Here is a 27,008-nt window from a genome sequence, read left to right on the forward strand (position 1 = left end):
GCTTGCCTGTTTGAATTGGCCACCTGCATGCGATAAAATATCTTCTCGTTGACGGTGGAAAATAGGAGCAGGTTTCGTAGAAGGGAAGCGAAAGAAGACAAGAGTCACGAAGTTTCCACTGTAAATTTTTGGCCTCAGGGTGCTAAATTTAAATGGCTTTGTAGTGGGATTCATTCAGCCTTCCCGGAACTTCAGTTTTGGAGGTGTCCTCTTCAACACATCCACAGTAGCGAAAGAGACTGGGGCATAGTTGGATGGGACAAATCCACGAAAAGGTTTGCCTTAAAGCTGATTCCTTTGGCCAACATATTTGGTGGGTATCATCCATTGGGGGCACTTTACCAACTTTGATAGCTAGGGGGAGTTTCCATTTTCAAAGGCCACTGAAAAGCAATTGGAGGAAACAATTATGAAGGAATGTTGCCCTGTGATCTACTTGGTAGTTATTGGAGACATAATTGTTATGGAAAATAAGATAAACAATAGATAGTTACATTTTAATTTTATTTAGTAATACTGTTTTACTGTGAGACACTATGGAGCAAGCAGGAGAATATTGGCACTTTTGAACTTTGGTGTTGGAGAAGACTCCTGAGAATACTGTGGACAGCCAAGAAAATGGATCATCAAGTACATTAACACAAATGACCAGGCTCAAATTATGCTACTTTCAACACATGAAGACTCAGATCTCTTGAAAAGGCTCGAATGCTGGAAAGGTGGAAAGAAAGAGAAGAGAATGACCAACAGTAAGTTAGATGGACTTCAATGTGGTGGTGATGAATGCACCATGAGAAGACCTGAAGGATAAGATTAGGGACAATATTGGCACTTTATTGTCATGGAAAAAAATCTATGTGGTCACTAGGAGTCAAACACAACTTGATGGCAGATAATAAAAAAGACTCTTTTAAGTTCTCCCCCAAACCAGTTTTTACAGTATCAAAACGATCTGTTTTGAAGTGGATCACAGATTTGTTAAGCCCAGGGGTAGGCAACCTTGCCTCTTTTATGATTTGTGGACTTCAACTCCCAGAATTCCTGAGCCAGCCAAGGTTGCCTATTCCTGGTTTAGCCTCAAAAATTGGCTTGAAAAGATTAATTTTTTAAACTCAAATGTTAAATTATAGCCAAGCTATTTCAAAAGATATACTGCAGTTTCTTCCATCAATGCTTTAAATGTTAACCAATAAATCTTGAAGAGACTAAGGTACATATTTGTATTGGCTGAACTGACTCACCCAGTTTCTTGGGAGAACCAACTCTGAATCATATGGTTAGGACTCCACCTGTTAGGAGGGCAGGATGCTAGACTGTTTCATTTTATAAAGTAACCAAGACACTCCCATACTACAGCAGTGGCATTATTTTTTCTTCTTCCCCATGTCTATTGAAACACCCACCCACACATACAAAATCTATTTGGCTAGTTCTCTCAGTAGCTGAAGAAATATCACTGCTCAGTCTAGAGTGAAAAGTCATTCTCCAAGTAGAGAAAAATTGGCATACCTGCAAATATAATTCATATACTACAGTAGATGGTTGCCAACTATGTAGTCCATTGTGAGAAATAAATGCTTATGAAAGAAGGGTGTGTGTAAAGAAGTGAAAGTTGGATATGGCAAAAAAAATTAAATGCAGTGCAAATGGGATACATAGGTGTGGAATAAAACGGTCAAGAATGAATGGGTTGAATAAATGAAGACTGATCAAATGCATGACTGAGCAGTGCAGAAGAAATACATTGAAGAATTTTACGGAGTTGGAGGGACTTTGTAGGTCATCTAGTCCAACATCCCCCCCCAAAAGCAGGAGACCCAATACCATTTCTGATAAGTGATTGTCCAGTCTTTTTCTTGAAAGTCTCCAGTGATGAAGTACCCACAACTTCTGAAGGCAAGTTGCTCCATTGGTTAACTGCTCTCACCATTAGGAAATTTCTCCTTAGTTCTAGGTTGCTTCTCTCTTTGATTAGTTTCCATCCATTGCTTCTTGTTCTACCTTCTGGTGCTTTGGAAAATAGGCTGGGCCCCTTCTCTCTGTGACAGCCCCTCAAATATGAGGCTAACAAAATTATTTCAGTATTTTTAGTTTTCTCCAGCTGTGCCCAGTCTGGCTTCAAATGTTTGGGGCCTATTACTCTCACAATTGCCACACAACATGAACAATAGGTTGCCTGGGGATTCTGGGACATACTGTATAGGATGAACACTTGATTTAGGAATGCTGGTTTATTACACTTTTCACAGCCTTTAAGTATCATAAGTCAAAATTTGAGATTGGGTTTGACTGCTAAGGTGGGCAAATACAATCTAAGTGCCATTGGTCAGTGAGCTGTTTATATCCATTTCTTATTTGAATAAGGCTATATTGGATACATAGGGACGCGGTGGCTCAGTGGGTTAGGACGCTGAGCTTGTCGATCAGATGGTCGGCAGTTTGGCGGGTCGAATCCCGAGTGCCGCGTAACAGAGTGAGCGCCTGTTACTCGTCCCAGCTTCTGCCAACCTAGCAGTTCGAAAGCACGTAAAAAATGCAAGTAGAAAAATAGGGACCACTACAGTGGGAAGGTAACAGCGTTCCGTGCACCTTTGGCGTCTAGTCATGCCAGCTACATGACCACGGAGACGTCCTCGGACAAGCGCTGGCTCTTCAGCTTTGAAACGGAGATGAGCACCGGCCCCTAGAGTCGCAAACGACTAGCACGCATGTGCGGGGGAACCTTTACCTTTACCTTTATATTGGATACATACATTTTTCTTTCACATAGTTTACTTCTGGAGAGGAGATAGGGTAGTAGGGCATAATATCCAGAAGCAAAAAGCAGTATCGCTGAAGGAAGACCCATAGGAAATGTCTGCCTCAGGTTGCTGAAAAAGTAGACTCAGTTTAGGCACGAAGAAAAAGCAAGAAGGTTACTCTAGACTTGCTCAAACATGTCCAGTCTGTTCTCAAGTAGTTGTTCTTGGGTATTGTTAACATGGTCGTGGCACCATAGAACATACAATACAGTAAATGGACTGTAGTTATAAAAATATGCCACAAGGAAGTTCTTTTGCTGAAGGGAGTACATTTGGAAATTTGAGAGGAAGTTATTAGTGCATTCATTCATAAAACAACTGCAATGGTAGGTGTGGCCTATAATCATATTTACAAAAAAGAGAAAGAGGTGCCTTTGAGTCTTGTTGCTCCTTTAAGCCCCCTTTTACTTCTGCCAGAATGATACTTATTAATCCCAATTACATTTTTTCTAAGTTGATATTCTAGTTATGTGTATCTGATAAAGTTCATATGGAATAAACTTGTAAAGATTCAGATTGCAAATTTTATTTAGTTACGTCCATAATATATAAACAGTTCGGCAACAATAGTGTTAAACACATACTCCCTATGCAACTTAAACAGTTAACGCTCAAAGATATTTGTCAAAAGGGAGAGATGTACAGGTCGTTCTCGACTTACAACCACAATTGAGCCCAAAATTTCTGTTGCTAATCAAGACAGTTAAGTAGTTAAGTGAGTTTTGCCTCTTTTTATGATCTTTCTTGTCACAGTTCTTAAGTGAATCACTCCTGTTGTTAAGTTAGTATTTATTTATTTATTTATTTAGTTATATTTATATACCGCCCTATTCCCTGAGGACTCAGGGCGGTTTACAGGGAATTAAAAATCCAAAATACAAAAATTAAGAACCAAATTAAAAAATATTAAATTGACCCTGTAGTCGATTAAAAAGAACCCTAAATTAAAATTTCTCCTCAGTCTGGGCCCGAGAGCTCGAAGAGCCAGGTCTTCAGGCCCCGGCGGAATGATCGGAGGTCGGGGGCAGTTCTCAGCTCCACCGGCAGCTGGTTCCAGAGGGCAGGCGCCCCCACTGAGAAGGCCCTATCCCTGGGTATCCCTAGTAGCACGATTGTTAAGTGAATCTGGCTTCCCCATTAACTTTGGTGATCACATGACCCAGGAAATTGTGACCGTCGTGAGTCAGTTGCCAAGCCTCCAAATTTTGATCACGTGACCATGGGGATGGTGCAACAACCTGAAAAATAGTCATAAATCACTTTTTTCAGTGCCATTGTAACTTCAAATGGTCACTGAATGAACAGTTGCAAGTTAAGGACTGCCTGTAGATTTTGCTTTCAGTGGTACATTCATCCTATCTAGAGTCTCCTGGGTAATTACTCTTTTGCAGATGTATCCATGTAATGGTGCATTAACAGCAAATGGGAAATCAGAATTTGAAACCTGAAGTCATAGTCCTTGCTCAAGATAAAACTCTGTAAATATTATCTAAGTAACATTTTTCACAGAAGTACTCCAAGTTTATGTTCATGTTTTTCTTTGAATTCTGCCCTTAACTCGGTCAATCATAGTTCATAGGGATTACCTGAATCTATTTCCAAATGTAAGCTGATGCAGTGTCTTTTAATTGTCTGAAAACCTTGTGAGATATATTTAGTGCATAAGGATTATAAAGATGGTGGGATTTACACTATGCAAACTTCCCCTCAGAAACACCTAAGAAGGTTGTAGAAGACTATTAGTCTAAACTCTAGACTAATCTAGAATCATTCTAAAAATGTATCTTTTCCTCAAAGGCTACGGTTGCCATCTAGACTTAATGACTGGAAACTAAGTCTTCTAATTCTACATACCTCTATCCACCTGAAAATAAGTTTTATCAAACTCAGTGCAATTGGCTTCTCAATAAATAAATGAAGAATTGTTCAGAGGCTAATTTGTACTTAAGGCTACAAAGACATATTTTGGAACCACTGAGTTCCCACCTAGATGTTTGCAGTACAGGTTAGGTAGCATTATGTCTTTCTCTCTTCAGCACTGGATAGAGCTTGTAATTTTGCATTTACAAAATTCATGATTCAACAACATCTGAATTGAGTATGTCATAGATCCCATTTTCTAATGCAGGCCAGTCTATTTGAGCAAGGTAATTTAAAATTAATTATCTATTCTATGGCAATGGAGACCATCACATGAATACAATTGTCTGAAAATAGGAAGCAAGTCCATGTTCAGAAATAAATTGATCAGGTGAGAAATGGCCAGAAGGGGAGGGAACTACATGAGATGTTCACATTTTAATAATGAGGACTCTTTTTTCATTGAACAGACTCAACATATTCTGTTTTTAGAGAAAAAGAAGTATTTAGAGAAACATCTATATTCACGGATATTATTGAGACAGCAGTCTGAAATAACTGCAACACTGGCCTTTTTTTCCTCTTGTAGCAAAGTTGCCACTTAAAGAGTGCCATGACAGTAGTATTATAGTTGCACTTATGCAATTTGCAGCTGTATCATGAATCAAATTATTATCCCTCCTTAAAAAAAAATTTCTGTATCGAAAGTTTTAAAAATTTTAAGAAATTGAAGAATGCTTTTTTTTCTAATTGAACAATTGCTGTATCACTCAGAATTTCAGAAACCCTCCTTCATTCTATACATTGTTTTTGATTGACACTAAAGGCCCAATTGCTTCTGCATGAAAAACTCCTAGCACAGTTGTAAAAAGCCATTGCGCAGCTATGTTAACTTTTCTGCCACTACATTTTTCTATTCAGAAAAAAGTGGAAGGAGCAGTAGTAAAACATTAGGATATAAATGGAAAGTATTTTGGAAAGGGCATTTTCAAATACAGCTTCAGGTTTGAGTGGGAAGTAGACTGAAGTTCCCAGTATTTATTTATTTTATTTTATTTAGATTTATATACCGCCCTTTCCCGAAGGACTCAGGGCGGTTTACAGGGCATTTAAAAAACAGTCAATACAAACGTTAAAACAAATTAAAAGAGATTAAATAAAACCCTGAGAAAATTAAAACCCAGTTAAAATTAAAATTAAAAATATTCTCAGCCTGGGCCAGAGAGCTCGAAGAGCCAGGTCTTCAGGTCCCGGCGGAAAGAACGGAAGGTGGGGGCAGTCCTCAGCTCCGCAGGCAGCTGGTTCCACAGGGCAGGCGCACCCACTGAGAAGGCCCTACCCCTGGGTGTTACCCGCCAGCAGTCTTTAACCGGCGGCACCCTGAGGAGACCCTCCCTGTGGGAGCGCACTGGACGAAGGGAACTTGATGCTGGCAGCAGGTGTTCCCTCAAATATCCCGGGCCCTCGCCATTTAGGGCTTTATAGGTCATCACCAGCACCTTGAATCTCACCCGAAGGGCAACTGGAAGCCAATGCAGCTCGCGGAGTAGAGGTGTTACATGGGAGTATCGGGAGACCCCCATCACGACTCGCGCGGCCGCATTCTGTACCAGTTGAAGCCTCCGGGTGGTCCTCAAGGGCAGCCCCATGTAGAGAGCGTTGCAGTAGTCTAAACAATTGCATCACTAGGCACTGCACAGATTCCAGTTGCTTCCCACTGGAATAGGAAAATTATGTATAAACAGAACCTTATCATCTTGCTGCGTGCACAAAACTATGCCCATGGGGCAGGAAGATGTTTGAACTTAGCACATGGAAAACACTCAACACTGGCATCAACCTGATTGGTGGCAGAGGCATCACTTTGCTTGTAGCATAGATCTACAGCCATTGGACCTTCTCTAAAATAATAAAGTTTTGCTGAAATCCTTATGAGTGACTATTTTTTTATTTATTTTTATTTTATTTCCATTTATATCCCGCCCTTCTCCGAAGACTCAGGGCAGCTTACAAGCTTAGCAGTATGATTTGAAATGTGGCACTTTCCCATTACACAGTATCATTATTCTGACAACCAAGAATATTTAAGCTGCAGTCCTATGAAATAGTGTGACATGCAGACATCAAAGGCTACAGCTTCAGGAAGACAATTCGCTTGCACATATTCCATATACATCTCTCTCCCCCTTCCACAAAAGGTGAGGCTTTTTCTTGAAAACCCATGAATTGGACTAGCAAAGCACACCATAGATATTAACAAGATTTCTTTTCTAAGAGTATGTGCACCAGTTCAGCAAAGATCTCCATGTAAGAGACTATTCCTGTTGAGTAAGTCTTTTCCAGAAATTGCACCTGATCACAGCACACACACAACCCCCCCCCAAAAAAAAACAAAACAAAAAAACCACATTTTTTTTAGTCCGGGCTCTTGACATTACTTTCATTTTATCCCCAACCCACAAATGAGGGAGGCTCACGACATTCTTAGCTGTTCTGAAATTAAACTACTGTAGCATTTTCTGCCTTATTCCAACACGGGTCAAGGACAATCTCAATGTTTGGAAGATCTGTCTTATCTGAGAAGGAAGAAAATGATTATCAGGGCTTATTTACGCCATGACTAGATGAGAATGGGAAAAGGCCTACAGCCTGCAATTCTGTTTTATTAATTATATGCATCTTATTTAATAGCCAAAAGAAAAAATTAATAGCAATATGAAAACAAACAAGAATAAAAGAAGCAATCATTTGGCCCAATTTTTTCCAAACACAGAATCCCTGACTATACGAAATAATGCTCATCAGTGTGAGAAATGTACATGTTGCAATTTTCCATTTCTGTTAAAGGAATAGGCATATAGAGGCACTTACCTAAGATACATTTAGGAAAGGAGATATACCGGTAATAAGATGAAGAAATAGAGAGGAAATATGTATGTATGTATGTATGTATGTATATATATATTGACTTAAAGGATACTTTTAGAATAGTGCACACTATTGTAGAATAACATATAGCTTATGAATTCATTTTTCATGATTTCCAGAGCTGCAGAATGATTTCCAGAGCTTGCAGAATAATTTCCAGAGCTTAGGGCTGGAACTCAGCAGAATAGGCTATAGACTCACTTTTTCAGAGGTCTTACCAGTGTATAAGGAGCAAAATGGAAAAGGCCAGCGTATAGCAGAATTTAATATGTGGCTAAAGGAGTGGTTTAAAGGAGAAGGCTTTGGTTATATTAGTCACGATGTCTGTAGCTGGTCCAATGAAAAAATGTACAAAAGAGATGGTCTGCATCCATCCAAGAAAGGGACTGAGTTACTTGGCAATAAATTCACAGCTTTTCTGAAGGAATATTTAAACTAAACAACGGGGACAGTGAGTTAATTGATACAAACATCACTGTCCCCGGCAATCTAAGAAAATAGCGGAACTTAGGCACCACACAAGTTATGTAGCAAGTAAACACAGGGTCAGTCATAAAGGACTCAAATGTCTGTACACCAATGGGCAGAGTATGAACAGTAAGCAGGGTGAACTAGAAATTCAGGTAAATGAGGGCGGATATGATATTGTTGCCATTACAGAAACATGGTGGGACGAAACCCACAAATGGAACACACAGCTAGAGGGATTTAAATTATTTAAAAGAAATAGACTAAACAAAAGAGGAGGTGGAGTTGCTCTATATATAAGAAAAAACTTTATCTCTACAGAAATAGAGCACAACAATGATGAAAACTGTAAACTTGAATGTATTTGGGTCAATATAAAAGGGGAAAAAATGACATTGCCATAGGTGTATACTAAAGGCCGCCCAACTAAGCAGAGGAAATAGATGAACTTTTTGATAGTCAGTTAACTAAAGTATCTAGGAAGCGCATCACAATAGTAATGGGGGACTTTAATTACCCTGATATCAACTGGGAGACAAATTCTGCACCAAGTGGAAGATCTAACAGATTCCTGACAAACCTAGCAGATAACTTTCTCTCCCAAAAAGTAGAGAAGGGAACTAGGGGATTAGCCATATTGGATTTAATTCTCACTAACAGAGATGAAATGATAGAAAGTGTCAAAGCCACAGGAACCTTGGGGGGAAGTGATCATGCAATATTGGAATTCAACATTATGGAAGCACAAGCAATAGAACACAGCCAAACTAGAGTCTTGGACTTTAAAAGAGCTAATTTCAATAAACTTAGAGAGACCTTGGGAAGAATTCCATGGATGAGAATCCTAAAGGGGAAAACAACTCAGGAAGCTTGGGAAATTTTGAAAAGTGAGATAATAAAGGCCCAGTCTAGCACAATACCAACAAAGAAGAAAAATAACAGCTTTCAAAAGAAACCAGCATGGCTGCATAAAGAACTCTGATAAACTGAAAGATAAAAAGGACAAGTATAAGAAGTGGAAAGAGGGGCACATAACTAAGGCAGAATATCAGCAAACAGCCCGTGCCTGCAAAGATGAAGTGAGGGAAGCTAAGGCTCAAAATGAACTAACGCTTGTGACCAAAGTCAAAAATAGCAAAAAAGCTTCTTTCAACATATAAGAAACAAGAAAAAAGTTAAGGAAATGATTGGTCCATTAGTGGGGGAAAATGGCAAGAAGGTGACAAGCAGCAGGGAGAAAGCAGAACTATTTAACTCATTTTTTGCATCTGTCTTTACACAAAGGGAAAAAACAGTCCAACCTACCATATTACATACTATATTTTTCAAAGATCCTGGAACACTGGGGAACTACCAGAGGACTAGAAGAAAGCTGATGTAGTTCCCATCTACAAAAAAGGGAAAAAATAGATCCAGGAAACTACAGACCTATCAGCCTGACCTCAATACCTGGGAAAATTCTGGAAAAGATAATCAAACAACAAATCAGCGAACACCTTGATGCGAACAAAGTTATCACTAAAAGCCAACATGGGTTTGTCAAAAACAGATCGTGCCAGACAAACCTTATTGCATTCTTTGACCAAGTGACAAAACTAGTGGACCAGAGGAATGCTGTAGATATAATTTATTTGGACTTCAGTAAGGCATTTGATAAAGTAGATCACAACCTACTACTTGATAAGATAGAAAAATGTGGGTTAGATAGCATCACCACCAGATGGATTCGTAGCTGGCTGACAGGCCGTACTCAGCGTGTGGTCCTCAATGGAACTGCATCTACATGGAAGGAAGTGTGTAGTGGGGTGCCCCAGGGCTCTGTTCTGGGCCCAGTGCTCTTCAACATCTTCATCAACGATTTGGATGAGGGGATAGATGGGAAACTCATCAAATTTGCAGATGACACCAAGCTGGCAGGAATAGCCAATACTCCAGAAGATAGGCTTAAGATACAGGAGGATCTGGACAGACTCGAACACTGGGCACTATCTAACAAAATGAAATTCAATTGCGAAAAAAGTAAGGTTCTACATTTAGGCAGGAAAAATCAAATGCACAGGTATAGTATAGGTGGTACCTTGCTCGACAGTAGTAACTGTGAGAGAGATCTCGGAGTCCTAGTGGACAATCACTTAAATATGAGCCAGCAGTGTGCTGCAGCTGCCAAAAAAGCCAACACAGTGCTAGGCTGCATTAACAGAGGGATAGAATCAAGATCACGTGAAGTACTAATACCACTTTACAATGCCTTGGTAAGGCCACACCTGGAATACTGCATCCAGTTTTGGTCACCACAATGTAAAAAAGATGTCGAGACTCTAGAAAGGGTACAGAGAAAAGCAACAAAGATGATTGGGGGACTGGAGGCTAAAACATATAGGGAACGGTTGCTGGAATTGGGTATGTGTAGTTTAATGAAGAGAAGGGTGAGGGGTGACATGATAGCAGTGTTCCAATATCTCAGGAGCTGCCACAAAGAAGAGGGAGTCAAGCTATTCTCCAAAGCACCTGAAAGCAGGACAAGAAGCAACGGATTTTTTATTTGTATAATTATTGATATGATATATATATATGTCTGAAGTTTTCTTATATGAGTTAAAGTTTGGTAGTTTAAATAGTTTAGGATTGTTTGCGTAAGTTAATGATTGTATTTTTATACCCTGTATTTTGCTCTGGGAAGCAGGGGGGGGGAGGGGAAAGGGAGGGAGGGGTTGGGGAGGGTTGGGGAGGGGGAAGAGGGTGGGGGGAGGGGGTTGGGAGGGTTTTTTTTTCTTTTTTTGGTTTGCTAAAGATAAAATGTATTATAAAACTTTTTAATAAAAAAAAAGAAGCAACGGATGGAAACTAGTCAAGGAGAGAAGCAACCTAGAACTAAGGAGAAACTTCCTGACAGTTAGAACAATTAATCAGTGGAACAACCTGCCTCCAGAAGTGGTGAATGTTCCAACACTGGAAGTTTTTAAGAAGAGACTGGACAGCCATTTGTCTGAAATGGTATAGGGTTTCCTTCCTTAGCAGGGGGTTGGACTAGATGACCTCCAAGGTCCCTTCCAACTTCTTCCTTCCAACTTCTTCTTCTTCTTCTTCTTCTTCTTCTTCTTCTTCTTCTTCTTCTTCTTCTTCTTCTTCTTCTTCTTCTTATTATTATTATTATTATTATTATTATTATTATTACTATTATTATATAAAGCTTATTCTTTATAAAAACTGCTTAGAGTTAGTATTTTAAAGTATAACTAACAATCAAACTGCAGCCATGTTTAACCGAAGCATGAACTCTAATACACACATAGCTTCTAGATGCAAAGCAGGCATTTTTATAGAAAAACAAGGGAAGACACAAATCTTTTATTATTGCAATTATCCAGCTTGGGTAACAGTTCACCTTGTAGATAAGGTTAGCAGGATGTTACAAATCATGTCACAGAAAAGGGAGTGAAGATAAGATAGGAACAAAAGGGTATTTGATCTAATAATTGGAGGGTCTGGTAATTGTAATGGTTGCTTAGCCGGTCGGAAACCATGTGACCGGGTGGGCCTATCAACTGGGCTCACTTTGGAAGGATGTGGTGTGATGTATGGGGCAGGATATTAAAATCTATGCAAAAATTGATTCAAGTGTGGATTCTGGGATTTGCCATTACCAAGAGTTCCCCCACTTTTGCAAAAGCTTTAATAAAACTTTCCAACATCCTTGGAGTTGAATTTTTACTCCTCACATCAGTTCACTTCCCTCGGAAGTCCCCGTGTTCACCCGCGACTTCCAAAAGTCTCTGGGAACCACTTCTTTAGGTTTTCCCCTAGCAGCTATAATTCAAGTTTAAAATTCTCGGGATCTGAAGGGTTTCCCCCCAAATAAACGTCGAAGCGGCTGCACTCAAGGCAACAAAGAGTCTAGAACAGCGTTTCCCAACCTTAGGAACTTGAAGATGCGTGGACTTCAACTCCCAGAATTCCCCAGCCAGCATAGCTGGCTGGGGAATTCTGGGAGTTGAAGTCCACGCATCTTCAAGTTCCTAAGGTTGGAAAACGCTGGTCTAGAAAAGTAGAAAAAACAAGACATTTCTAACGGCAGAAACTTAGGCGAAGGTTTTATTGGGGGGGGGGACGGGACACAAGAGATTCCACACCACTTTCCCTGTACTCGAAGGGACGTTTTTGCAAAAATGCCAAGTGCAGGAAATGCAGCTTCGCTCCCCCCCCTCCCTCCCTCCGCGTTTCTCTCTGCGCTCCCGGTCCATCCTTTTCCTCCTCGATCGGTGTGCGTGGCAGTTACCCTTCCCACCCCCGCGTTATGGAACTTGGGGAGGCGGCGCTCGCCGCTGGGCAGGGCGGAGATGAAGCCCGCCTGAATTCCGTGCCTTCCCTCCCGTCTCTCCCATACCGAAATTGAATGGAGGAGAAGCGCCCCTTTCCTCCCAGCTCCAGCCTTTCTTCTTCTCGCGGGGTCTTCCAAGTGCGCCTCGGTGAAGTCTCCACACCGCTCCACCTCGCTCCGACGCCTTCAGAGTACAGAGAGAGAGAGAGAAAGAGTCAAGGCGCTCAGCTTAGCAATGTCATCCTCGGCGGCCAAACAAAGGAGCAGCAAGAACAGCGGCAACCCCGCTTCTTCCGAAAAGGGGGCCCATTCCAACCAAGCCGATGACGTGGCGAAGAAGCAGCAGCCGCCGCCGCCGCCGCCGCCCCAGGCCCACTCCAAAGGCAGCAAAGGGGGCTCTCCGCCTTCTGGCGGGGGCAAAGCTGCCTCGTCCTGCAGCTGCGGCGCCATCCTGAACTTTCTCCTGTCTTTGACTTTCTTGGCAGCCGCTGCGGCTTCGGGCTATTACGTCCACCACCTTTTGGGGGAAGTCAGCCAGATCAGCCAGAGGCAGGAAAGCTTCACCAAGCAGCGGGAAGAGCTGACCCGCTCCTTGGAAGGCGCCGTGCAAAAGGTAGTTGGGGAAGATAATAATAATATAAAGTTGGAAGGGACCTTGGAGGTCATCTAGTCCAACCCCCCTGCTCAGGCAGGAAACCCTATACCATTTGAACTGCATTTGGGGTCCTCATTTCTTCCCCGGGAAGCGTCAAGGGCAGCCTTTCCAAGGCTGACCAGCGGGAGCCTGAGGTTGGGGGGAGGAGAGCCGGAAGCCGCCCATCATATGCCCCCCTTTTTGGGATTTAATTGTTCGGAGGTATGCGGCGATGGTTCGCCTTGCTTTGGAACGCCGCCAAATTTGCTCGCCTGAAGCAATCGCGCCGGAGAGGAAGACTTTGTAGCTCCAAGCGCATGGCGCTTGAATGTTGACTTTCCAGGGAGGAAGGTGGAGAAGGCTGCTGATGGGCTGCTATTTGGGTGGAGAGTGATGGAATTTGCTTTTGCCCGTTTAAAAAGCCAGACTTTTCCTCCAAGGAGCGGTGTTTTCTTTTCTTTTTTTGCAAGCCACGTTTTAGCACGTGCGGTCCATGCGGCGCGAGCAATTTGCAGCGTGGCGTTGCAGAGAATAGCCAGGCAATAACGTTGAAATCCTCGGGGGGGGGGGGAAAGAAAAACAACTATTAAGAAATAACATCTGATTGTTTTCTAATAATTTAGAATGTCTTTTTAGTTTTCGCCAGTCAGTGTGCCCGAGGGTGAGAGAGTGGACTTCACAGGCTCGCGTAGTTGGAGGGCGTTGGATTTTCTAGTTTTTTCCTGCTTCCGGTAGCAAATCGGATAGTAAAAAAAATATACAAGTTTTCACAGACTCAATCTTCATTGTGTTTAGTAGTATTTAGTCTTTAGGAATTGCCCTCAAGAGTTGCATCCAAAGAAGTCTTGGGAACTCTAACCCAAAGTGGCCTAATTTTTTTGAGCCATATAGCACATACTTGAATCTTGACTACAAAAGTTAACGTTGCAGTGTTTGTAATAAGTATTTTCAGTTGGATTGGGATGCATTAATAAGATAATTGAATGCTTATTCCGCTTTTCCCAAAATGGTGCCCTTGGGAGTTACTGGACCAATTCCAATACGCAGCTTTATTGAGTGGAAATTACAGGGAATTGAAATCCATTAACTCAGGAATGGCCCATTTTGTGTAAAACGGATTAGAATATGAATTCACTTTTAACTACATGGATATTTTAATAAAATACACATTTGACTTTTTTAATACAGCAAGTCTCAAGATTGCTATGAACAAATTGCAGATTGTGCAGCAAACCTACAGAGGAAGTTTGTGGCCACAGATTGTTCAGTAAAGTTTAATCTTTAAGTAATCTGGATGTACAGTAATTGCTTCAAAGGCTACTGGGAACTAACTTTGGGATGAAGGAGGCCATAGCTTCACCATATAGTTGAGTTCAGTATTTTATGTAGTCATAGAATCTAGTAGTTACATTCCAATCTTCTGTTTGCAACTATAAGAATTAGGAAATCAAGATTCCTAGAGTTTTTCAGACTTATGTTTTTTAAAAGCCTTGGAGTGCAAAATGAAGCAGGGCACAGGCTGATAGAATTCTGTCAAGAGAATGCGATGGTCATAGCAAACACTCTTTTCCAACAACCCAAGAGACGGCTCTACACATGGACATCACCAGATGGTCAACACAGAAATCAGATTGACTATATGCTCTGCAGCCAAAGATGGAGAAGCTCTATACAGTCAGTAAAAACAAGACCAGGAGCTGACTGTGGCTCAGACCATGAGCTTCTCCTTGCAAAGTTTAGGCTTAAACTGAAGAAAGTAGGGAAAAGCACTAGGCCACTCAGGTATGAATTAAATCATATCCCTGTTGAATATACAGTAGAGGTGACAAATAGATTTAAGGAATTAGATCTGATAGACAGAGTGCCTGAAGAACTATGGACAGAGGTTCGCGACATTGTACAAGAGGTAGCAACCAAAACCGTCCCAAAGAAAAAGAAATGCAAGAAAGCAAAATGGCTGTCTGAGGAAGCTTTGCAAATAGCTGAGGAAAGGAGGGAAGCGAAAGGCAAGGGAGAAAAAGAAAGATACGCCCAATTGAATGCAGAATTCCAGAGAATAGCTAGAAGAGATAAGAATGCCTTCTTAAATGAACAGTGCAAAGAAATAGAAGAAAACAATAGAATAGGGAGGACCAGAGATCTTTTCAAGAAAATTGGAGAAATGAAGGGCACGTTTAATGCAAAAATGGGCATGATAAAGGACCAAAATGGCAGAGACCTAACAGAGGCAGAAGAGATTAAGAAGAGGTGGCAAAATTACACAGAAGAACTATACAAGAATGAGCTTAACGTCCCTGATAATCACAATGAGGTGGTCACTGACCTCGAGCCAGACATCCTAGAATGTGAAGTGAAGTGGGCCTTAGAAAAACTGAGCAACAACAAAGCTAGTGGAAGTGACAGTATTCCAGCTGAGCTATTCAAAATCTTAAAAGACAATGCAGTAAAAGTGCTACACTCAATTTGCCAGCAAATTTGGAAAACTCAACAGTGGCCACAGGATTGGAAAAGATCAGTTTACATTCCAATTCCAAAGAAAGGCAGTGCCAAAGAATGTTCAAACTATCGCACCATTGCACTCATTTCTCATGCTAGTAAAGTCATGCTTAAAATCCTACAAGCTAGACTTCAGCAGTATGTGGATCGAGAACTACCAGAAGTACAGGCAGGATTTCGAAGAGGCAGAGGAACTAGAGATCAAATTGCCAATATACGCTGGATCATGGAGAAAGCTAGGGAGTTCCAGAAAAACATCTACTTCTGCTTCATTGACTATGCTAAAGCCTTTGATTGTGTGGATCACAACAAACTGTGGCAAGTTCTTAAAGAGATGGGAGTACCAGACCATCTTATTTGTCTCTTGAGAAACCTATATGCGGGTCAAGAAGCAACAGTGAGAACTGGACACGGAACCACTGATTGGTTCAAAATTGGGAAAGGAGTCCGGCAAGGCTGTATACTGTCGCCCTGCCTATTTAACTTATATGCAGAGCACATCATGAGAAAGGCAGGGCTAGATGAATCAAAAGTTGGAATTAAGATTGCCGGAAGAAATATCAACAACCTAAGATACGCAGATGATACCACTCTAATGGCAGAAAGTGAAGAAGAACTAAAGAGCCTCTTGTTGCAGGTGAAGAAGGAGAGTGCAAAACTTGGGTTGAAACTTAACATTAAGAAAACCAAGATCATGGCATCTGGCCCTCTCAATTCCTGGCAAATAGATGGGGAAGAAATGGAGGTAGTGACAGATTTTATTTTCCTGGGCTCCAAGATCACTGCAGACGGGGACTGTAGCCAAGAAATTAAAAGACGCTTGCTCCTGGGGAGGAAAGCCATGGCAAATCTAGACAGCACACTAAAAAGCAGAGACATCACCCTGTCAACAAAAGTGCGTATAGTCAAGGCTATGGTCTTCCCAGTTGCAATGTATGGCAGTGAAAGTTGGACCATAAGAAAGGCTGAGCGCCAAAGAATTGAGGCCTTTGAACTGTGGTGCTGGAGAAGACTCCTGCGAGTCCCTTGGACTGCAAGGCGATCAAACCGGTCAGTCCTAGAGGAGATCAATCCTGACTGCTCTTTAGAAGGCCAGATTCTGAAGCTAAAACTCAAGTACTTTGGCCACCTAATGAGAAGGAAGGACTCACTGGAGAAGAGCCTAATGCTGGGAAAGATCGAGGGCAATAGAAGAAGGGGACGACAGAGAATGAGGTGGCTGGATGGAGTCACTGAAGCAGTAGGCGCGAGCTTAAATGGACTCCAGAAGATGGTAGAGGACAGGAAGGCCTGGAGGAATGTTGTCCATAGGGTCGCGATGGGTCGGACACGACTTCGCAGCTAACAACAACAAATAGGGTTCTGTGAGATTTTTTTTTGAAAGTTCCCTTGAACATAGCCAGTTTTCTATCACTGATCATTATTGATGAGGAGTTCCAATATTTTTTTTTTTTGATGCTTCCATGGCTTGAAAATTCTAAGTTCTATTTAGTGCAGAGTTTCTTAACCTACTATGGACTTCAACTCCCAGAATTCCTGGGCCAGTTCATACAGTCCATAGTAAAGCTGCTGAGATTGTGAATCACTGGTTTAGTGAATTTATAGCAGAGGTAGATTTGAAGCAAGATGCTCTGTGATTAATTTGTGTGCAGTACTGTGTGACAGGGTTAAAGAATTCTGTGCCCAGATTTGCGGCATATGTACTAAATCAAGAGTAGCTCACATTTTTACTAATTCTAGACTTTCTTCATTACAGTTGAATCTAGGACAAGGAAAGAGATTCATTCCGTTTATATTACTTTTTAGCAAGCAAGAGTCCAAAATTCACATAAGTCTTAAAATTCATCTAAGACAGTCTTCTGCAAATAATGTCAGTAGATGAAAACAGATTTATTACGAAACATAAACCTTTGCTATTGTATACTTCCCCATTTATCCTTTGTTTATAGAATTTATAAAGCTGTCCCTTTCAATTTAGTGACTCTGGGCAACTAATAGTGCACAAAAGAATGCCAGGCTCAGCTGACATCCTGGTCTCAGTGCTTGAGGGAAAATCAGGCCTCTTCAAGGCCTTCTGGAAGATTACCAGAATCAGGGCCATCCATATGTCATGGGGGAGGGGGCTGTTTCATAGGACAGGAGCCACAGAAGGGAAGATATACAGGTGACTGTTCAACAGAGGGGACCCAGAGCATGCCTATCCTAGAAGATCTCATTGGATGAGTAAAAATCACAGGAGACGAGATCTTGCAAGTAATCTGGTCTTGTGCTTTACATCAGGGCTGGGATATAAATGCAAGTTTTCCTGGACTCACATACAAGATCCTGGGGAGATCTTGAAAGTAGCCTCTCTGCTTCAGTCTTAACCTTGGATCCTGGTTTAAGATAAATAAAGCAAATGTGAGGTTTTTCAGTAGCACCAAGGTATAACATCCTGCTTGTACCTCTGGTTGAAATTGCCCTTTGGGTTAGATTGTAAAAGTGTTTAGAATCTACATGGTTAAAGGAAATGAAATGTGTGTGAGGGTATACATCCCCTGACACACAAGGTTTGACTGTACAGTGTAAAAATGGGCCAAATTTTCTGTACAGTATGGGTTTATATTGGCTGTGAAAGTTAAAGTAAATGTATTTACTTTCTATAATTATCTCCTACAAAGCAGTATGTTTATAATTGATATCAGCCATAATGTTGAACTAATGTCTGATTAGAAGCCAGAAGCGTTAAAATATGGAGATCTATAACATATCCCATTGCTCCTTAATAAAGGAAAGACATTTCTCACAATACTACTCTATAAGCCATCTTGGTTGTTGGATGAACAGAAAGTCTGCATATAAATCCAGTGATAAATTAAAAACAAAAACTATGCTTTGCTATATACGCAGGTATTGGAGAGTAGAGTGTTTAACTATAGAACATATATAATTCAGTGGATTAATTTAGATACTTGGTGGAAAATAAGATTGTGTGGTTTGCATAATAGTTATATTGTGCAACAGAAGAGCATCCTGAGTACATATACATGTAGCAATTTATTTGAAATTACAAATGCAATAGTTGCATAATTAAAGGGGAACCATATCTAATAATATGGACAACCAGCAAGTAGCAAAAGTTAGTTTCCTGTGTCCCCTTGCTGCCACCTAGAGGTGGTTATGTTTTTTCAGCCCAGATCTGGTAATCCTAACATTGAAATACTTTCACTGTACCGTAACATGTGCCTTGCATGCAAATCCCATGTGAATCTGCAGTGCAGAATCTAGCCATTGGTACAAAATCAGATTATGAACATTTTAGACTCCATTTTAAAAACTGCAAATTTTTTATTCTTGTATTGCTTTTTATTTCTTATCAAAATCTTTTATGATGAAACCTGGTTAATATAAAATAATACAAAGTTGGTAAGAATCAAAATAAATGTTTAGACTGTCACAAGTAGAAAGCTCTTGGAGCCTTTAATTGGATCACTAAACCATATTATAAGATACGTGTGAGTGTATATGTACTGTCATATTTATTTAGATATACCATGTTGTCTGATTCTTCTACTCTTAAGTTACTGATCTTCCTATGTGGGACATAATTGATTTTGCTATGCCAACCTTTATTTATATCTTTAAATTTTGTTTTTAGATACAGTCTTTACACTCTGCTTGTGGTGGCTTTGATTTGGCATTGAAAAACGCTCAGCAAAAACAAGAAATCACCGAGAAGATTGTTAGGCAAGGGGAGAGTGAGATCAGTCGCATTGGTGAAGTTCTCCAGAAATTACAAAATGAAATTCTTAAAGATTTGTCTGATGGTATTCATGTTGTAAAAGATGCCAGAGAAAAAGACTTCACATCACTAGAAAACACTGTGGAAGAAAGGCTGACAGAGCTAACAAGATCTATAAACGATAATATTGCTGAATTCACACTTATCCAGAAACAGAGCCAAGATGAAATCAATGAAGTTAAAAAAAAGATGGCTTCACTTGGTGAAACCGAAACATACAAACATGACCTTCAGGTCTTGAAAGACACAGTTGATGAGATGCAGAGGGCCTTGAAAGCCAAAGAGAAGACTATAGAAACTTTGCAGAGTACCATAGATTTAATGGAATCTGATGTTCTGTCTGAAGTTAAAGCACTTGTCAACCTCAAACAGGAACATGAGAAGTTTAAAGAAGTAGCTGATACAGAGCACCTTTCCTTACAGACTTTAGAAGAGAAAGTTCTTAAAGCAGAAGAATCTCTTTCTCATCTTCCATTGGAGCTGAAGAAACTCAGTGATGACTTGATGCACATCAGGTCTTCTGGTGGTATTCAAGAAGGCTATGTGTTCTCCAAAGATGACATAGAAAGTCTGCAGAAGAGCAGTAAAGACTTGGAATCCAGGCTCGGGTCCATAGAAGAGAATGTTGAAGCTCTGACATCCTCTTTTGCCCAGAACACTGAAGGAACAGAACCTTTCATTTTCAAATATGGCACTAAGCTGGCTGCGTTAGAAGAAGGTCTAGGTTCTGTCCAGAGTACTATAGAAAATGATGTACGCTCATTGACCGATACTGTGAGGAGTCTTGGGGAAGCACAGCTCTCAATCTACAGTGATGTTGATGAACTAAGGAGAAATCTGAATGATCTACCAAATAATGCTGATGCTCTTGGTCATATCCAGAAACAAGTTCTTGCTTTGCTGGGCCAAGAAAAGTCTTCAGTGAATGTAGAGCAGTCTGGAGATAAGGCAGAACTCTCTTCTATTAAAGATTCTGTTCATGAAGTGCGATCTTCTCTTGGTCAGGTAGAATCTGACATAAAAATGCTTAGGACAGCAGTTGACAATTTAGTTGCTTACTCAGTGAAAATTGAAACCAATGAGAACAATGTGCAAACAATGAAGGATTCTTTAGATGACATAAGGAATGACTTGGATAGGCTGTTTGTTAAAGTGGAAAACATACATGAAATGGTTTGAGTATTGAGCATGTTTTAACATTACAAAAAAAAATTGTTTTCCTAGTCCAAAGGAGCTTTTTTGTTTTGTTGTTGGGGAAGTTGGTGGAATGGAAAAGGAGCTGTTGATATCTCTGGAAAAAATGTTAATCCAGTTAGGTAGATTCTGTTATTTCTACTATTTTAATTGCTAGGACAAATTAATTTGTTTCTGCAGCTTAATCTGTAGTGCACTGGGCGAGGGTGTGGACCCAAAAGCAAATTATGATGGCCTCATCAATTTAACAAGTATGGGGGCTCCATCATACACAGAGGCTGTCCCACTCCTTTGAAAACAGACATACTTATGCATTATATTGCGTATGTCAAACCTACCACTGAAATAAAGCAACCCATCACAGAAGGTTCTATGTATTAATTAAAATATGCAAAGAACTGTAATTATATATAATATGTACAGTATTCATATGAATACTACCGTATGGAATAATCACATTTAAAATTGGATTCTTCCATAATCCATGCGTGTCAATTTAGCCATTCCATAACAAAACCAAAGGTACTTTTGATGTGTCCAGGGGCAATAAAGATTGGTAGTATTGAACAGAACTTTGCTATTACAATACTGCCTTCTCTTGGGACAGTTTACTGTGATATCAGTTGAATTTGCATTTACCCTTTGTGTCCTAATTCATTGGTGCAAAAATATATGGGGTCAAGGTAAAAAAATGAAAACAGTGAAAAAAAACAGATAAACATGGAACATGCCCCCCCCCAAGAACAAAGGGCAATAAAAACAAAATTGTTCACTGTATGTAACATTTTCCTTATGTCATAACAAGATGCAACAGTGACATCCATTGTTAAGTGCCTTACACTCTTCCTATTATTGACTTGGATGAAATAAAATTAGACTTCAGATTGATTATTTAAAAAGTCCAATGAATTAAAAACTGCCTTTGAATTTGAGTAATTTTTCAAAGAGGAAATATTCATAATGTTCATTTTACAGAACCACTGAGTTTTACAGTTGGGTAGATTCTTGTTTATCTTCTTTAGAAAATACCTTGGCGTTGGTTCGTCTGTTGATTTATGCATAATTGTTGAGAAAGATAAACAGAAGAAGACTACAAAGAATGCTTGTAGCTTCAGTAGTAGAGGTAACAGGAAATTCTCAGGAAGAGAATGAAACAAGGTGTGCAGTAGCCATGTGTAATATAAGCAGCATCTTCAGTAACTACTTCTGTAGAGATACAATGCCTTAAAAACCAGAGCTATGCCTTGTGTTGAGATCAAGTCATTATTTTTCGGGAGTGCCTTTATTTCTTTTTTGTGAATCTTGAATGACTGTATAGTTGGCTGTGAAATAACTTTCTTGGTATGTGTAATTTGAATAAATACTTATTCTGGTTGCAGTCAACCATTTTTTTCTAGTTTTGAGGAAGATGGAGAAATTAAGGGGTAAAACAGACATAACACGTTGTATTATTAGTTTCTTTGAGTCCTTAAGTTTTGCTTACTGAACAGCTGCTACAATTGAAACTGTCATGAACTCAGTTAGTATTCATGCATCTATTGCTACTCAGCATTTTTTTGTACGCTATTTGTCTGCAAAGCAGCATTACATACTGCTAGACCCAAAATAGTAGCATTTTTATAATCCAAGAATACGTTGCATTAATCTTTTCTGCAGATTTATTATTCTGAGAAAATAAATATAATACAATATTATATTAGAATACCAAATATTTTATATGTATAGTACATCTGTAGTTGTGGGATGGATTAGTTAGCTAGTAAAAGGGGAAACAAAATACAGAAAATTAATTCAAGGCAGTTCGCACATTGAGCTAAATCATAATATATTTTTTAAAACTTCAGTTTTTGTTTGGCAAAAAAATTGTACATTTAAACCATAGTTTATGGCTCAGTGTTAAGTGTGAATGAGGCCTCCTTGGCTTGTTTAAATCTGATTAGAATAAAACCTAGCTTAATGAAAAATATGAATCAAGATGTTCAGCATGGATACCAGCCACTCATAAAACAGCTTTAATTTAGCTAAATTAAAGGGGAATTAATGCATTCTGCTTTCAAGTTTTTAAAATACAAGTAGTCCTTGACTTTATGCCCACAATTGAGCTCAAAATTTCTGTTGCTAAGTGAAACAGTTTTAAGTGAATGTTGTCCCATCTAACAACTTTTCTTGCCACAGTTGTTAAGTGCATCACTGCAGTTCTTAAGATAGTAACATGGTTGTTAAGTAAATCTGGCTTCCCCATTGATTTTGCTTGTTAGAAGGTCGCAAAAGGTGATCACATGACCCTGGGACACTGCAAACATACATATGAACCATTTCCCTAACCTCCGAATTTTGATCATGTGACTGCAGGGATGCTGCAATGATCGGAAGTGTGAAAAATGTTCATAAGTCGCTTTTTTCAATGCCACTGCAACTTCAAATGGTCACTAAACAAACAGTTCTAAGTTGGGGGCTATCTACACCAGGGGTCTTCAAACTTGGCCCTTTTATGACTTGTGGACCTCAACTCCCAAAATTCCTCAGCCAGGCATGCTGGCTGAGTAATTCTGGGAGTTGAAGTCCACAAGTCATAAAAGGGCCAAGTTTGAAGACACCTGATCTACACGTTTTGTAGTAACATCAGTGCATTAGCTACTTCAGTTGTGTGTTTGTATCACACTGGGAGAATTATTACATGAGACTGTTATCCAGGCAACTTGAGCGCCACTTGGAAACGGTGTTAGTAATACTAAAACTAAAAAGTTAAAAAATAATAGAAACAAAGGAGAGATGAAGAAACTTCATCTATAAAAATGAGATCAATTAGCATAGTAAGCAATAATACAGTTTGCTTGATTCTGGATGAGAGTTATACAGATTTAGCTATTGGTTTGAAACCATAATTTAATGTGTTAGCAATGAGCAAGATCAGCCTGTTGTGGCTTATTTAATAAACTCGGTCAGTACAATGTGAAAAACATGGAACTATATTTCTTAAAATGATAAAAGCTACAATCTTAACATGAGGTTTCTTGATTCTCCAACACACTGAATTCACTAGCATTAGTCTTAGAGATGCATAGGATGGTGCTTTTAATCCTGAGTCAAGAGTGAGACACAACTCGGAAGTGTATGGATTCAAACTCAATAAAGTTGGAAGGGACTACTCAAGTCCCACTCCGTGCAAGAATTCAGATTAAAGCATCATTGGCAGATTGATGTGTAGTCTTGATTTGAACACATTCTGTAAATACATTAAATTCCACCATTCTGGGTAATTGTATATATTTGTCTTCACATCCACATTAAAAATTACACATCTCTTAGGGTTATCGTGGGGAAAAACAGGAGGAGGAAGTAGTATTGCGTATGTTTGCTGCCTTGAGTTATTTATAAAAATAATAAACACAGGATAAAAATAAATAAGGCCTTTCAAAATAGCCTGGTGATACACATCGTATACATTAGTATCATATTGACTTACATTAATGCCTTTGAACTTCTAATTCCTCCTGTGAGGGGAAGAACATGCAAACTTGCAAGCTTCTATTACCGTAGCTTTACTATAAAGTATTGACCTATATATGAAATTGGTTTCCCAGTCTGGAACAACCACAATTTCAGTGCTACTGTGCCCCTCAATATCTTTTACTTTTGCTGCAAAAAGGAAAGTCTCAGCTTCAAGGATTTCTTCAGAGATACTAGGTTCTTGGCTTTAATTAGTAAATCTCAGAAACCAAGTGATCCTGATCATCTGACCTGAGTTTACAGAGAATTTTACGCTGGAACAGTTCAACGCTACCATCTAGTGAGAATGTGTGGTAATACCACCTAGAATTGCTACGATCAGAGCTTGATGGTTAGTATTCCATAAAGAACATGACTTTCCTGTCAAGCATATACCCAAATTTATGATAGCATTAAAAACTGAGCAGGAGAAAAAAAAACCTGACCAGAGCTGAGGGGCTTGGAAAATCATATTCAAACAGATTAAGAGTGAAGATATTTTTGTTTTACAATGCACTATTTTTAAGTGCAGGAAAGAAAACAGCATTCTACATGTGTCCAGTTTTATATATTTATATATTGATAAATTACTATGGTCTGTGGATCTATTATATTTTCAATTGATTTCAGACACAAAATTCTCCTTTACCAGACACTGAGTGAGCACTTTTGGTCAGTAATCCATGCAATTTCAAGATCCCTTGTTAGTCACTGCCAACTCAGTCCTACTGGTATGTGCACAAAGCTTGCATTTATATTTGCTTCAGCATGCTCAGCTTCACACTTGCTACCACTGAACTATGTTTGCCATCTGAAAATCTGTTCATCCATTTTGGACACATCTTTTTGGACTCCTAGTTGACACTTGATTTTCAGTTTTACTCACCCAAATAGTTTAGATTTTGCTGTCTCAGTGCCCACTTCCTGTAAGTCAATTATTAGCAACTTAAGTGTGGATAGGGAATGAAGGTAGGGAAAGAAGGCAGAATGAGACTTCTGGAGTTATTTCCAACCCTTGTGTCAGCAATGGGCATTTACTGTAGGTGTCTATATTGTATTTTCTTTTGCACACATAATCCTCACTTAGTGACCATTTCACAGTTATGACAGTGATGAAAAAAAAACTTTATAATCAATCCTTGTGTTTATGACCTTTGCAGGTCTGTAAAGCCAAGGAAACCTGAAATAAGATCCTAAGCACAGTCGCAGTTGCTCTTACTGATCACTTCACATAACATCGTTAACAGTCCCAGTTGTGGTCGCTAAACGAGAACTCCCTGTAATGTAGTAATGGGTCAGATCTGTGTCTATGTGTGTATAAGCTCTCTTCTTGTGTATCTGCAGTTTGGGGAATGTGTGATGGAATGGGACAATTTGCCATGGCCAACTCACCCCGGAGGAATTCCATTTTTGTCACTGGAAATAATGTCAAAGAAACAATGGCGGATGACATTTATCGTTTTGAGTTATCCCAAGTGGAATTGTCTCCTGCAAGTTGCCCCGTGGTGAGATGGAGGCAGCAGATTAGCTGAGGCAAAATGGCTGTGGCAAGTTGGTCACAGCAAGATGGTGCAGCAAGATGGCCATGGCAAAGTGGCCAAGGTGAGTTAGCTGTGGCGAGTTATCTTAGACCCCAGAGCAGACATTCTCTGATTAAGCAGACATTCATCTTAATTAAGATGAAGGCATACTTAGAATGAAACCATCTGCTCTGTTTGTAATCACTGCCCAACTGCCTCTCCTGTAAAAATATATTAGGAAATACTTTCCTGGAATTATTTTCTCCACTCCCTAGCTTGATCTGGACCACTTTTAATTCAGTCTTTGATTTGCTGGGTTTTACTCCGCACATCAAATTTGATCTGTTCAGGTTTCAGAGAGCTACACTGTCCTGTGGATGGACAGATAGACATGCAGAGTCTTTTTGCAATATTCTTTCCAACATTCTGTAGGGTTTTAAGAATAAATAAGCAGCACAAGCATGCAGAGCATACCATCTTAAATTCTTTCCAAACCCTTTTTCTGCTAAGTCATACATAGTATCTACATTTTCATCTGTGTAAAACATATATGTGTTACATCTATATATGTTTATGTGCACTTTTTGTTCACAATCTCAAGCTGTTATTGGTACAGCTGAATTTATGATTATTTGAAAAGATCTAGAATTAAATCCTGGAATGAATGTTAGGCGTATGTTTTTCTGTATATATACAGATGTGTATACATCCACAACTAATCTAGCTATCCAGTGTTTCTGTGAGCTTCTGTAAACAAGTTCCTAAATATGCAATTACCTATTTGGTGACTGAGATTTCTTGTCAATTTTGTAGGAATCTTAGATCATCCAATGAAGCTGAGAGAGCAAAGTACATTACCACTTAGCTTATAGTGAACTCATGAAAATTATTGTCAAGGTTCTGGTGATGAATTAAAAAATAGACTGGATGGATGAGAGAAAACTGATGGAGAATAAAGCTTTTCATGGCTACTAGTCATGACGGCTACATATTATTTCCAATATCAGAGACAATATACCTCTCAACAACGGTTGCTGGAGTTCATGTTCTGTTTGTGTCATATTGGCCCTGGCCACTGTGAGAACAGTGAATAAACAGATAATTAGTTTGGTCCAACACAACTCTTTGTATATTTGGATTCTGCCTTTTGGGTGAATGTATAAAGCAACTAGCTCTTTTCTCCCACATATTACTTGTTCAAAATCAATTTGTCTTGCTACAAAACAAATAAAAGCAGGGAATAGGTTAGATACTCAGTTCCAAATATGGGAGATGCAACTTCTTCCTTGACTTCAGTTCTGTCCACTAGATTTGGTATGCTATGATCATGCCAAGATTAAAATTGGAAAGCTTTGTAGTCTTTTCACTACCATGCAGTACACTACAGAAATTACATACCTCATCTTTATATATTGATAGGACTGAAACAAACAAACAAATAAATATCCATTGCATCCAGCACCCTGCTCCTCCAAATAAAAAACATCTGTAAGAGATGGATTTGTTGTAGCTTCTATTT

At 39.6% G+C, this 27,008-nt stretch overlaps 1 protein-coding gene across 1 annotated transcript; it reads left to right on the forward strand.

The window, feature by feature from the left end:
* The first annotated feature begins 12,366 nt into the window (after positions 1 to 12,366).
* CKAP4 (cytoskeleton associated protein 4) lies at positions 12,367 to 21,847 on the forward strand. Its single transcript, XM_081331139.1, has 2 exons — positions 12,367 to 12,988; positions 19,143 to 21,847. Exons 1-2 carry the CDS (start codon positions 12,611 to 12,613, stop codon positions 20,463 to 20,465), a joined length of 1,701 nt encoding a protein of 566 aa, XP_081187265.1. The 5' UTR covers positions 12,367 to 12,610; the 3' UTR covers positions 20,466 to 21,847.
* The last annotated feature ends 5,161 nt before the right edge of the window (positions 21,848 to 27,008 follow it).

This window comes from Vipera berus (assembly GCF_964194415.1).
Source record: "Vipera berus genome assembly, chromosome: 6".
NCBI classification, from domain to species: domain Eukaryota; kingdom Metazoa; phylum Chordata; class Lepidosauria; order Squamata; family Viperidae; genus Vipera; species Vipera berus.